The sequence below is a fragment of the Sarcophilus harrisii genome, chromosome 6, assembly GCF_902635505.1.
Source record: "Sarcophilus harrisii chromosome 6, mSarHar1.11, whole genome shotgun sequence".
Classification (NCBI taxonomy): Eukaryota; Metazoa; Chordata; class Mammalia; order Dasyuromorphia; family Dasyuridae; genus Sarcophilus; species Sarcophilus harrisii.
Window position 1 is genome coordinate 217,684,331 of NC_045431.1, and position 15,113 is coordinate 217,699,443.

At 35.0% G+C, this 15,113-nt stretch overlaps 1 protein-coding gene across 14 annotated transcripts in view; it reads right to left on the reverse strand.

The window, feature by feature from the left end:
* The window catches only part of IMMP1L (inner mitochondrial membrane peptidase subunit 1), a 93,730-nt gene that overhangs the window by 13,085 nt on the left and 65,532 nt on the right, over positions 1–15,113 (reverse strand). For all 14 annotated transcript variants that reach the window (XM_031942503.1, XM_031942501.1, XM_031942500.1 and 11 more), the window contains 2 exons: positions 8,933–9,021; positions 6,694–6,820 (listed from right to left, as the gene is read on the reverse strand). In XM_031942503.1, the coding sequence (XP_031798363.1) occupies positions 6,694–6,820; positions 8,933–9,021 (216 nt within the window). The remainder of the gene's footprint in view (positions 1–6,693; positions 6,821–8,932; positions 9,022–15,113) is intronic.

Genomic DNA, 15,113 nt, shown 5'->3' on the forward strand with positions numbered 1-15,113 from the left:
AGTTTTGTAAAATCACAACATTTACATTTTCACAAAGTATACATTAGATACATAACATTAAACAGAGAGGCAGCTTGTGCTCTTTATACATTTCAAAAATTATCTGTAAAAGTCTATTTGTTTCCTTTTCATATTTTCATCAAGGATAACCTTGAATAAATCAATCTATTAAGGATTTTTCATATAAAGCAAAAAAAAAAAAAAAGGAATATGGATGGTTGCTTATTGTAATCCTTTTTTTTTTTTTTTTTTTTTTTGGTATCAACACCATCCACAGTTATTTTAATTGTCCAGTATCTTCTTTCATTCAGATATCTTGAAAATAGATTCCTTCATTGTTTTCAGCTTTTTATATTTTGTGTATGGTATCTTTTATGTAATCTACTGGCATATGTTTTGTAGACTGTTTAAAATGACTGGCTCCCTGCAACTTTTGAAATACAAAACCAGTGTTTTATACTTGTACACCCTGTTAAAATCTATTAAAAATTTGTCATTTGACTTAAAAAAAAAAAAGAAAAATAGATTCCTTGATACATTCAAAACTATTTGTATCTCATCTACTTCAGACGCCCTTCTCATTCTAATCATAAGTGACATTTCTACTTCCTCATAAAGAATAAGGAATTGAGGTCTTAGGGAGTACAAATGTCATGGTTCTCCTATCATGATGATGAAAACAAAATGCTAAAGAATTTCTGGCACACTGTTCCATTTTTTCATTTATTTGTTGCCCTCTTTCCAGTTTTATCTATAAATTCTTTTGGAACTATTTGACTTAGCTGGGTCCCATTCCGACTTTTCTTCTGCTTCACTATTTTTTGCCATTTTATGAGGTAAAAGTCAAGGAAGGGGAGGGGTATTGTCAAACTTATATAGGAGCAATGACAGAATTGATTTGATTGTGTTTCTAGAAATAGAAAGAAAAAAATAGGGGAAATGTCCTGGCAGTGAAGTGAAGTCTGGCTGAAGCTAGTCTAGGCTCCAAAACAAATGTTCAATTCCCTCTACTACTTCACCTTTCTGTGAGGATCATCCTGTCCTAAGTCCCAAAGGCCTTCTCTAGGAGAGCTGCCATTGGGGGCATTTGGTATAGGAGTCAAAATGGCTTCAGAACTTCTGGAGCACGAGAATATTGGCAAAAAGTATTTTTACAATAGGGGAGCATCAAGCAGAGCACACAGGAAAGACATAGCTGACTCAGTTTTCTTTCTTTTTAGGAAGGAAGGGAGGAAGGGAGAGAGGGAGAGAGGGAGGGAGGAAGGGAAGGAAGAGAGGAGAGGAAGGAAGGGAAGGAAGGGAGGAAGCAAGGGAGGAAGGAAGGGAAGGAAGGGAAGAAGGGAGGGAAGGAGGGAGGGAGGGAGAGAAAAAAATTAATTTTACACAAATTGAATGTAAGTAGCAGTCATTTCTGCTTTGGCCACAAACCCTGAGGGTCTTCCCCTCCCAGATTTGTTTATTTATACTTTTAGATTAGGTGAAAGAGGCCATTCTTTGCCTCAGTGGCTACCTAGCCCTAATCACATCATTGGTGTTGCCTCAGTCAAACAGACCTTAGCTTAAAAAAACCAACATCTCCCACTACATCCAGGGCCATCTGTCATACTGATCTGTCTCTATTTGGCCACTGAACCCAGACAGCTCTGGGTCACCTTACCCGGCCTGTGTCTTGGCTCTCTTCGAGGATGAAGGTCAACAACTCCCACCATTCACTGAGTGGCTTCAGAACAGGACGTCACCTGCCTCTACTTCTCAACAACAATATTTTACGCTGCCCCCCTGGGGTGGAGGAGAAGCCCTGACAAAATGGACATGTGCTAGGCTCTTGTTACATACACAGTTTGCCTAACAGCATGTATTCGCCAAGTCTGGAAAAGTCATGGCAGAGACTTATTCCTGCACTGAGACAAGTCAATTTTAGGCCTGCTAGAAGGTCTCTGCAACTTCTGTATTCTGGTACCTTGGGACGGACCATCAGTTTATTTTATGAGGCACCTCCTGCTTCCAGGCACAGGGGAAGGGGCTGAGCCAGAACAGCCATGCCGAAATTAGCAGAAATCTTACACATTCACCAATGGCTGCAGACCACACAGCCATGTGATAAGGGTCTGAGTACCTGAGTGCAGCTGGCAGAGAGGGGTGGAGGTTCTGATGGCATTGTTCCTCTGGGCAGGCAGGAAAAGGCCCTGACAGGCCTTGGTGGAGGTTGTGAGCAGCTCTAGCTTGCTATATGCAGTCAGAAATCCAAGTTATATCCGACCTCTGGGATTAAATTTCCCCAGTCCGTGGCTCACATCATCTCTGCTGACCGCTCTGGGTCAGTGGGCCACGGCACTCTGCCTCATGGAGGTTTTCCCCTCACCTCCCCATATCACATGGTATCTCTCTCCTCTCATTCCTCACAGGGCCTTTTCTCTTTAATAAATACTTCTTTTAAGCTGCTAAATTCCTCTATAGATTTAGCATACGCCAACTTCTCGGGGTGTTCCCTTTCTCCTGGTGAATTGTGAGTTCCACTAAGGAATTTGTCTTTTCCATCATTACTTGTTAAAACCCTTTTCCTTGCTAATCTAATAATGCTCTCCCAACTCTATTTCACATTTACCATTTCTGGTGCCTATTTTATCTCTTCATTTTGTCTGTAACCTCTTCTCCTAAATATAAACCTACCTTTTGCCAAAGAGAATGGCCATTGTGACTTCTTCACATGACCCAACCCCAGCATTTGGTACCTAAATCTCATCATTTGGGGCTAAACCCCAAACACATCATCTGAAACTAGGTATTGTTCTCCTAAATTACATCAAATCCACTTCAAAATCCCCATCTAGTCTTAAGTGGAGGTTTACCTTTCCTTCCAACGCCACTTGTGCAGTGTTTTATTTTTCATATCCTATGTTAGTTTGTGGACATTCCTATCTATTAACTAAATAAATGGTATTTTAAAACTAAACTTGCCTGCAGGTTAAATTGATACAAATCAGGGAAATCCCAATCTATTTTAGGTAACTAACTTCTAAGTGTGGTGTTTCAAATTAAAGCAACTTCATTGCAAAAGACTGACTTCTAGCTGAAGATTGAAGTGTTTGGCTAGCATAGAAAGGCAAGAGAGACAAAGTACCCACACCAGGAAGTTTGTTCTTAAATAATCCCAACTTCAGCTCATAGCTCACTAGCCAAAACTCCTTCAACCAACTGAAAGACCTTAGCCCATAGAATCCTATGAAAAGCATGGCAATAGCATCTTTCTGGGGATTACCTTGTTTCCAAAAACTTAATGTAAAATATAAATCATGGTTTCTATGCGGCAGAACCTTCTCTACCCAACTTTCTCAAACAAAAAACCTGCTGCTTTCCCTAGGCCTCTGGAATCAGTAAAATGTTTTTTATTCTTAAGTAGGGATCTGTTTATGTTACTTTTTGCCAGCTTGTGAACAATGCGATCTCTTTCATATGCTAAATTGTATATTACAGGTTCCAGACAACAGTGTGTAGATATTTCATTTTCTGAACTGACTATAAACAAGAAAGGACATCAGTAACTGTATGAAATCATATTTAATACTGATATTCACTGTAGTTTTGCAGTATCTAATGAAGAGCAAATTTCCAACATAACTCAAGCAACAGCTTAATAGTAGTATTACAAACTTATAAACAACAATGATTTGTTAAGAATTTGAACTGGAAAAGATAAGAGGCCATTTACTAAGACAGCACCAGTGTTAGTTTGAGATAGCTAAACAGGAGCCCTCTCCAACAGAGGTAGAGAATGAAAGATAGCACTTAGGACATCTCTTCAGGGATTTCCAAACTTGGATGAACTGTCTGTATAAATTGGCTTGATTAATGAAACACATTTGCTGAATTGGTTCTATAAAAGGTACAATGTGAACTTCTATAGCTTGACTAGGCCAGATGAGAAAACATGAAAAAAAGATACTTGGCAATCACAGGCTTTTCTTTCAGAAGCAATATTAATATCTGATCATCAAATACCCCACTTTCTTCTCTACTTCTAATATCCATCTATTTAAAAAAAAAAAGCAAAATTTGAGAAACTGCTAGAAATAACAATTGGACAACTAAAATACAGGTTTAGGTTCTTAAATGTGCCAGAACCTATGAAGGGACTATTTGAAAAAAATGGCACCAAGTTCTAATTTATTCAAAGTTCAAAAACACAACACCCAAATGAATGGTTATGATTATCCTAAACTAAAGATAGCAATGGTTTTTTAAAAAGCAACCTTTGAAGCATGGATTGATGATTGTGCAAATACTACAGATCAATATTTTCCATTAAGAAATTAAATATTCTGAAAGTATATATTGAACTCAATGTAAACACTAATTTTTGCTCATTAAAACATCTTATGACTGAGTACATACTATCTGTTAAATCAGTCCCCTCCTATCATTCAAAATAATTTAAATCATATTTTCCTTGGTAAGTCTTGTCTGATTAGGAGCAAAGAGTACTTGTAATTAAGTCCTGAAATTTTGCTAATGCTCCTCTAATAACACTTAGACAAAAAAACTAAAGAAAACATGAACAAGTCATTTTATGTCATTCATCTTGTTTTTCTAGTGTTAAAGTTCATAGATGGCAGTTAACTCAATTAAATGAACATTAGGAATAGAAAATGGTCCTTTAAATAGTGGTAGTCACAGAATGCTGATTTTGCCACATTTAGAAAAATTTAAGAATTTTTTTGAAGATGAAAATGAGTGCTGGTAAATAATGCTCCTTTTTAGAGATCTGCTATTTTACGTTATTTATCATCCCAATCATCTAACATTTATATATACCCAGTGAAAATAACATTAAAAGATGAAAAAAATTATATTTGAGTACAAGATTTATCATTGGTACTCAATAAACAGCATAGCAATTACTCAATCAAAAGAATTTAGACTATATAGTTAGGGACTTTTATAATTATTTTGTTGGCCTAGGATTTTAGTGCCACTCAGATCAACAACTTTTCTGTAACTGATAATCTTAGTTCTTTGAGGACCAGAGAAGTTAAATAGATTCGTCCAGGATGACAACCAAGCGGCAAAGAGGAATTCACGGGTCATAATTAAGTATAATTATGAAGGTAAATTAATCTAGCCATAAAAATATTGGCCTCATAAGACCAAAGTTATTAGAGGAGATGTTAGTTAATTCTTTAATCTATTACTTCCCATACTGGCCTGTTCTCTGTTATCAAAACAGCAGGTTCTAGCCCCCCCGAACTCATGCAATGATACAGACTGTCACTGGGCCTGGGTTACTCTCTCTAACTCCCAAGTCTTTGAATCTCTGATTTCCTTTAAGACTCAGCTCAGAAGTCTGTAGACCTCTCCTGGTCCCCTGAGCGCTGGGGCCTTCCCCTCTAGGATTGCCTTCCTTCTACTTACAGACATGCAGGGTTCCTTAAAATGGAGATACATTACATGAGAGTAGGGACTGTTTTGAGGTTTTCACTACATCCTCAGACCTTGGCACAATGCCTGCTACATAAGGGCTTAATAACTGCATGTTGATTGGTTAATTGAAGAAATTTAAAATGCCAAAGAAGTTTAAGATAGTATTCCTGTAGTAAGCTGCCTTACATGCTAGACTGAGTATGTATAAATGACACTACCCTCTAGCCTCTCTCTAATGTACCATGACTAGCATGATGGACAGCTGGAGGAAGAAGATAAGAGTGATCACATCATTGATTTACCATTTCTTAAGCACTTACTATATGTTATATACAAGGCACTTTCTTCTTCCTTCATTTGCAATATAATATCTGCATTACTTTTAGCTTCTGATATTAGAAATAAGTAGGAGACAGAAATTGAGTGATTTCTTGGTTTATAAGATGTATGTTACTGTAATGTACTGATGTTATTGTTAATGTATGTTATGTAATGTACTGATTAAAACTCAATGATACTAAACCCACTAGTCATATCACAGCCAAGCTTAAAACTTCTTAAGAAATGCAAATTATGGATATACAAGTGAATCTGGCCAAATATTTACAGAATAATTCATTCCAATCCAAAATGAACTATTTGAAAAAAAAAAAACAGATTGGAGTCCTACCAAAATTCCCTTTATAGCACAAATATGGTGCTGATAGCTAAACCAGGAGAATCAAAACAGAAAAAAAAAAAAAAAGACTATTTCTCTAAAGAATACTGATGCAAAAATTTTAAGTAAAGTAGGAGGAAGGAGATTATAGTAATATATCACAAGGATCATAAACTATGACTAGCCCAAAAAGGCAGGGCTGGCTCAATATTTGAAAAAACTATCAGCATGATTAACCATATCAAAAACAAAATAAACAAAAATAATATCATTATGTATCATATTATAATATTATATATTGTGATCATATAATAATAATTACATTTCAACAGATACAGAAAAGGCATTTGACAAAATACAGCACCCATTCCTATTAAAAAAAAAACAACAACACTAGAGAATATAGGAATGGCATTTTCCTTAAAATGATAACTAACTGGTATCTATCTAAAATCATTGGCAAACATTATGTGTTATGGGGAATAATCTAGAAGATTTCCCAATAATATCAAGGGTAGATATACGAACATTAAAGTCTTACTTTCTTTTGTAATTGTATTTACTTCTCATTAACCAACCATAATGCAATATAGAGCACAAACAGTTCCATTACTTACATAACTATGGCTTTTAAGGTAATCTGATGGGCTATGCGTGAAAATTTTATCTCCTTCCAAACCAATTACTCTTTTACAAATGTTTGATTTAGGGTCACTTGGACTTTTGGCAATTATGATGTCACCTCTGAAAGGAAAAATTAAGAAAAATGTCAAACTGCTTATCAAATGTCATTTATAACATAATATGTTATTGATACTATTCTAGTATACACTATACATTATATTCTAATGCACATGATACATTTAATACTTTACAGTTTATTATAACAATCATTAATCTTTATTGAGTGCTTAAAGGTTTGCAAAAGCTCTTTGCAAATATTATTTTCATTTGTTTCTTACAAATGGCAGGTAGATGCTATCATTATCTGTATTTTAGAACTGAGGAAACTGAAGCCAATTGTGAATATACTTCTTTCCCATGGTCATACCACAACTAAATCCAGATTCAGAAAGATCTTGATTCCAAGTCCAGTGTTCTATCTACTACTTCACCCAGCTCTCCTTTGATTATCATAAATCCCACTCTGGAAAGTAGGCAATATTATTTTTCCTGGAAATGAAAACTCAGAGAAAAAATTTACTTTCCTAGGACATATGCCCAATAAATGGCAGATTTAGGTCTAGACCTTAGGTCTTCTCACTTTTAATCCAATGTTCTTTCTGCTACCCCATATGTACTGACATGGTCTTATGTTTAAAAGTGAGAAGTAATCAATTACTGTAGTAGCAAAGGTATTCCTACATCTGTGAGTTCCATGATCTGTTTCCCCCACTTCTGGGAGCTACCATCTGTACACTAATCTTCAGAACTAAACCACAGAAAAAGAACCCACTATAAATCTCTCAAAACTATGTAAAATTAATCATATTACTACCATGTAACCCAGTGTTACCACTTTGAATACATAGAAAAAGTAGAAAGATCAATCTTGCCTTCAAGAAAGTCAGACAGTAGACTTAATTATGCTGAATGAATAGGTTTGTTTGCAAGACAACTCAACATTTAGTTCTATTCAGTGGAGAAATAAATAACACACTATTTAAGTCAATTCCAAATGTTTTACTTAGTGTCTTCTATGTACCCTAAAGCTAAAAGATTCTCTAACATTCTCCCAATTCCCAAGAAGTGTACAAACTTGTTGGGGAAAGTGATATGAGAAAAAACAATTTCAAGCACAATAAAAGAGAGAATATTAAATACCTAAATTGTGGCACAAGTAATAAAACCATCATATTAAAGTCAACAATATTATCAGTACTACAGTGTGAAGGAGTAGGTGCAGTAGGTTGTTGGAGTCAGAAATTTGGGGCCTGAATTATAGTTCAGTTTTCAGCTGTGGGTGACCAAGAGAACATCACTAAATATCTCAGAATCTTGATTTCAGATTTTATAAAATACAGATAATAATTGCAGCATATATTTCATAAATTTATGAAGACCAAATGAGTATGGCAAGCCCTTTGCAAATCTTAAAAGCACTATTTGAATGAGTTATCATTTTTACCTCCATTATGAGAAATTATGAGTGAGAGATCCACGTAATATAAAGGAAAATGAGGCAGTTTTATGAGAGAGGATAGCATGTGAGATGGAGATTGAAGAACAGTTAACATTTATACAGGTGAAAAAGAAGAGTAATTGTTTACATATATTGGATACATTAACACACACACAAACATGCACAAATAAAATGAAATACTGACATAAAACATGAACATTATGTCTGTGTATGTACTGTGTGTGTGTGTGTGTGTGTATGTGATTTTTAGAAGTACTGACTCCATAATTACACAATAGAATTCTTCACCAACACTGGTGAGAAATTCTATAAGAGACTGAAATACCCATGCTAAAAAAAAAAAAAAAAAAAAAATCAAGCAAATCACTAACATAAAAGTAAAGAAAAAGACCATGAGAATTACATGAGTTTATTTGTAATCATTATGGACAATAGCACAAGAAACTTGTAATTTCTCAAGGAAATATTTTAAATGTTAAGCCACAAATAAGAAATTTACCTTTAAAAAACAATTAAAGAAATGTCTAAAAATAGAAAGTGTTGCCTCAGTAATCAGTGAGTTCCTTTTTACTAGAATTCTTGAAGCAGAGGCTGGGGATGGCATAAAAGAGGTCCATGCTTTGGCTGAACTTGGCCTAAATGAGCTCTCTGATATTCCTTTTATCATAATCTTCAGAAATTTCTTACTTCAAAGTTCCATGAGTGAAATTTACCTTTGGATAGCATAAAAATGTCGGCTAAGATTTTCTGCGAAGACAATGTCAGAATTCTGGATTGTAGGTTCCATTGATGGTCCAGAACACTATAAAAAATTATTTTATAATTAGAACACATCTAATAGAAATTATGAATTTTTAAAATTTCTTTTAAAGAAGCTTTACACCCCCCCAAGTTCTTGCTATTCGTTATTTTGAAATAAAATGATTCTTTTTTTTTTTTAAATGATTCTTAAGATAACAAACTGAATGCAAACTTATAATTCAATTCAACAAACATTAAGTACTTATGATATGCTGGCCACTGTGGACACAGACAAAAATGACAGACCTCAAGAAGACTGCATTCTATTGGAAATAACCTCTATAGGAAAATAAATACAAAATAATTTGCAGAAGGAATACCAATAGCTAAAGAGTTTCAGAAAGATTTCATTTAGGAAGGGACATATACTTTGGGTTTTGATAGAAATGAGGGATTTTCAGAGGCAGAAGTAAATAATGATGGACAATGGCCTGTATGAAAAAAGCACAGAACCCAAAGAAAGAAAGGAGTCCTGTGTAAGAGAGTAAGGAGTCCACTGTGGCTGGACTACAATGGATAAAATTAAGTAATCTATAACATGTCCCAAATTGTAAATGGTTTTACTTATAAAAGTTAGTCCAAAGTGAACTTCCTCCATGCTTACCCTTCTATATGACCCATATCTACATTCTGCCATAGGTTCATTGAAGAGGGTTACTCAGCATGCTTTCTCCTAGTATCACAAGGACACCAGTAGCGTATAAGAAATGTCCTCATCCTTGCCAGGATGATCCCATTGTCTTTTGTGATCATTTATTTAAAATTGTTGTTTACCCTTGTTCTTCTTGGGTCCTTGTGTATCATGCTTCAGCCTGTTCTCCCTAGCCATGAGCCAGTACCTAGTCTTTTATTTCTTGGAAATCCAATCATGCTGTAGGAGCATATTAAAAAGAGAGGCTTTTCCTTATCCAAATGATGAATGGTCAAAGGATATGAATAGAAAATTTTCAGATGAAAAAATTAAAACCATTTCTAGTCATATGAAAATATGTTCTAAATTACTGTTGATCAGAGAAATGCAAATTAAGACAACTCTGAGGTACCACTACAGATTGGCTACAATGACAGGAAAAGATGATGACAAATGTTGGAGGGGATGTGGGAAAACTGGGACACTGATACATTGTTGATGGAATTGCGAATGGATCCAACTATTCTTCAGAGCAATCTGGAACTATGTTCAAAAAGTTATCAAGCTGCGCATACTCTTTGATCCAGCAGTGTTTCTACTGGATTATATGCCAAAGAGATCTTAAAGGCAGGAAAGGATCCACATGTGCAAAAATGCTTGTGGCAGCTCTTTTTGTAGTGGCAAGAAACTGGAAATTGAGTGGATGCCCATCAGTTGGAGAATGGCTGAATAAATTGTGGTATATGAACATTATGGACCATTATTGATCTGTAAGAAACAATCAGCAGGATAATTTCAGAGATGCCTGGAGAGACCTACATGAACTGATGCTGAGTGAAATGAACAAAACCAAGAGAACATTGTACATGGAAACAACAAGATCATACAACGATCAATTCTGATGGATGTGGTTCTCTTCAACAATGAGATAATTCAGGCCAATTCCAATAGACTTGTGAGAGCCATCTGCAGTCAGAGAAAGGTCATGAGGACTGAATGTGGGTCACAACACAGTAGTTTCACCTTTTTTATTGTTGTTTGCTACTTTTTTCTCTTTTTTCCTTTTTGATCTTATTTTCCTTGGGTATAATGATAATTGTGGAAATATATAGAAGAACTGTACATATTTAACACATATTGAATAACTTGCTATCTACGGGAGAAAGGAAAAGGAAGGGAGAAAAATTTGGAATACAAGGTCCTGCAAGGGTGCATGCTGAAAGCTATCTCTGCATGTATTTTGAAAATAAAAAAGCCAGTATTAAAAAAAAGAGAGAGAAGCTTTTGTTTCTAGAAGACTGGGGTCATTAAAAAAGCTTTATAATTGCCTGAGCATAGCCTACCTTACTCTCCTATTCATTCTAGGTTCAACTTACTATACTTTTATAGTGTGTTAAGATCACAGGATCAAGATCATAGATTTGGGGCTGGAAGAAAACTTAGGTATGTGATATTAATGGATGACTCCAAAGGTATCAGTTTAATTGCAGGTCAATGTGGACAAAAGGTATACATAATTTGCTTGGGTTTTCCTTTATAGTTGAAAAGATCAAATTCTTCTTCTTGGTTTTTATTTTTTAAATTTTTGTAAATTAATCCCACTTAATTGGGATTAAGTGACTTGCTCATGGTCAAACAGCTAAGTGTGAAGTATCTGAGGCTGAATTTGAATTCAGGTCCTCCTGACTCCAAGGCCAGTACTCTTATCCACTGTGCCATCTAAATGCCCCAAGAGGTAAAATTCTTGAATAGGGAAAGGCACAGGATAACTGCTATTAACCACCTATGTCCCTAAAGGAGTACTAAGAGCTTTAGAAAGAATACTATTTGGATACAGTCTTCTTCCTATAGGCTCTGCAATATGCTAGGGCTCAATGCAACAAGCATGATGTCATCCACAAATACGAACACCTGAAGGACTTCATCATCTACAAAGTGTCGCTTTTTTGCTCTGGAAATGAATCTCTTCCATTATGATGGCAAGACTCTTCGGTGAGCATACATCTTTCCATTTTATGCCACCCTGGACATTAATGATCAGAACGCTGTTGAAAAGATTATGCTATATCTCTCAGAAAATCATGAATAACTGATTTTTTTTGCATGGGGAACATTTTGTTGGAGGAGGGTTTTTCAGGTGATATTTTGCTCTACCCAAGTAAATGCTTGGATATAATTAACAATTACCAAAAGCGGGAATTTGTATTCTCAACATCTTTCAATTGTATGACCATACAGACATGGTTGACTTTATTTTTTATTTTATTTTTTTTGAAAGCTTTTTATTTTCAAAACATATGCATGGATAATTTTTCAACATTGACCCTTGCATAGGCTTGTGTTCCAGATTTTCCCCTCCTTCCCCCCACTTCCCTCCCCTAGATGGCAAGCAATCCAATATATGTTATACATGTTAAAATATATGTTAAATGACATAGTTGACTTTAGAACAGCACTTGAAGAGGTCCATTTGTTTCTCACTAATAATTAACCAATCAATCAACATTAAGTGCATATTATATGCCACACATTGTGCTAATCATTGGATACATAAAAAGAGGCAGATAGCAAATAAATAACAAAATAAAGGCATTAGAATTAAGAAGGATTGACAAAAACTTCTAATACCCTCACTAAGGTTTGATTCCAATGCACATGTGGATAATTCTCACAAAAATTCTATACAGATAACAAAGTAGACATATAGTTCAGTAAGTATTAATCTTCTTTTGCTCAATTTTGGAGGGTAGGGAGGATTAATAAGGTCTATGTTTTTTTTCCCATTTATTTTGTAATTTCACCTCCTTGAGATAATTTGTAAATTGATGCCTCAATATCCCCACAATTGTGTCACCTTCAGCACAAAACTCCACTCTATACACTTGGCCTAATTTCCTTTCTTTGGTGCCATTTCTAACTCTATAGGCATATCTAGAATTGTGATGATATAGTTAGGAGAGGAAAATAAAAAGCATTTATATAGGGACTAATGGGTGCCAAGTACCATGCTAAGCGCTTTATAAAATATTATCTCATTTAATCTTCAAAACAACCCTGGGAGGTAGATGCTATTATGCTTTTCAGTTTACTATTATGGAAGCTGAGATGGACATAAATTAAATGAATTACTGAGGATCATGCAGCTATTAAATAAAGCTATATTTGAAATCAGGGACTTCAGGTCCAGCACTCTATCCATTGTGACAAATAATTGCCTTTAATTTTCTCTATTTGTTCTACAGTCCTTAATAGTGAAAAAAACTTTTTAAAAAATTGTACATCTTTTTCATTTTTCTTGGATTTATTGTTCTCCTATTTTATACTAAAATACCCTTGGGCAGTTCTGTCTCCTGCCACAATTTCTTTAAACTGGTTTTACTCCCTACTGTTTTTCCAATTTTCCATCACTGATCACTAAAAGATTTTACAAGTTATATCATATTATGGAACAATGCTGTCTTAAGTGGACATATCTTTTTTCTTGGCAAGTGAGTCAAGTGTTTGCTGACTAAAACTTTTTTTGGTCTTTTTTAAAAATAGAAATTTATTTACAATAGTTAAATTTTTATATGATTATCTATCTTAATCTATTCCATTCATATCCTATTTTTTAGTGATAACTGTTTACATAAGTAAAGATGTAAGTTTTGTTTTCATACAATAACTTTTAAATGTATTTTTATTCTTTTAAAAATTTTATATTAATTTTTTTCTTTGTTGTAATAAGTCAGTGTTCTCTCTACAGAGAGTAGACTTAAGAATCATCCTTACATTAAAAAAGATTTTTTACCCATTTGTTAACATTTTAATTCATTTCATTTTGTTGTAGGATATTATTTGGTACTACACAGAACCTTCTCATTCTTCTCTTGAAGAAAGTATTCAATTATTACACCATAAGAAATTACAAATATGAAGAATTCAAAGACACCTGACAAGTCTGAAAATGCAGTCTTGATGAAGACTTATGCTAGTTAGTACATAAGCTACAATTTCTTTCATGGGTAGTATTTTTGCAAATGCTTATCATGAGCACTACCAATTTGAAATAAGCAAATATCCCATGAAATTGTGTTTCTTGCTGCTTTGGAGCACAGCATAAAAATGACTTCACCAATTCTTCATTTGCTTCTGCAAACCAACCTTCCATTTAGATACAACATCAATTGACTACTAGACAAAGAGTGAAACACTAATCATTAGGTTGAAACTTGTGTGATTTTAGTACCCCTTTTCCACTGTGTATACATAGCCACTATAACTGCAAGATATTCTTTCTAACCTGAGTCATTATAGCTAAAACCTTCATTACCAAGAGGCCATTCAATAGAAATTGAGCTTCTCTGAACTTTTAGCTTAGGTGTTCCTCAGAAAACAGACTCAGTCTGCTGCCTGGATTACCCATACATATGTAAACATGAAGAATACACAAATACAAGAAATAATTTAAAGAAGCAGAGAACACTAATGGCCAGGGAATATCACAAAAGGCCTTATGTAGGAGCTGGCCCCGAGCTGAGTTTTGAAGGAAGGAATTCAAAGAGGTACAGGAAAATAAAGTGAGTATTTTGTTCCAGATGTAGAAGACAGCCTGAGAAGATGGAACATAAGGTACAAGTAACTGGCATAAGTGATTTTCACTGGAATGGAGAATAATATAAAATAAGACTGAAAAGTTAGATGGGAGACAAATTATGAAGGGCTTTAAAGCCAGACTAAGGATTTTTTTATCCTAAAAGAAATATGGAGAACAAAGTTGGATATATAGATGTGAGAGTCATCTGTATAAATGGCATTTGGATTTGTGAAAGCTGAAGATCATGGAGAGAGAGGATCATCATCAAGAGAAAAAAAAAGAGCTAAGAACAAAACCTTTGGGGATGCCCAAACTTAGCAAGCAGAAAACAGGAGGATGACTCTGTAAAGAAGTATGAGTGCAGACAAAGTAGGAGAATAACTCAGAGAGACTGGTGTCACAAAAGTCAAGAGAGGAGAAAGGCTCTGGGAGAAGAGAAGGTCAATAATCTTAAAAGGTACAGAGGGTCAAGTAAAATGAGGGCTAAGAAAAAAATGCAGAATAACTCAAACAGCCTGTTTAACCTTGGAGAAATCAATTCAGTGGAGTGATGGGGCTAGCCAACAGATTGTTAGGAGCTAAAAGGGAGTAAAAGGTGAGGCAATGGAGGTAAAAAAGATAAATGACTATTTAGGGGACAGCCAGATTAAATGAATATTGTTAGCGGATCCAGGAAACTTAGGCAGATGTATGGGAGGAAAGGCACCATTAAAATAAAAGAGACTGTAAACTGCAGGTGATGATTGAAGGGACAAACTCCCTTGTAATGAAAGGAAATGGGACACAAGGAAGCAAGAGGAGCTGGCTTTTGTGAGAAAAGTCGACTCTTCATCAAAAACTGAAATACAGAAGTAGAGACTAGGGATAAAAAAGAGGTCATCTGAGG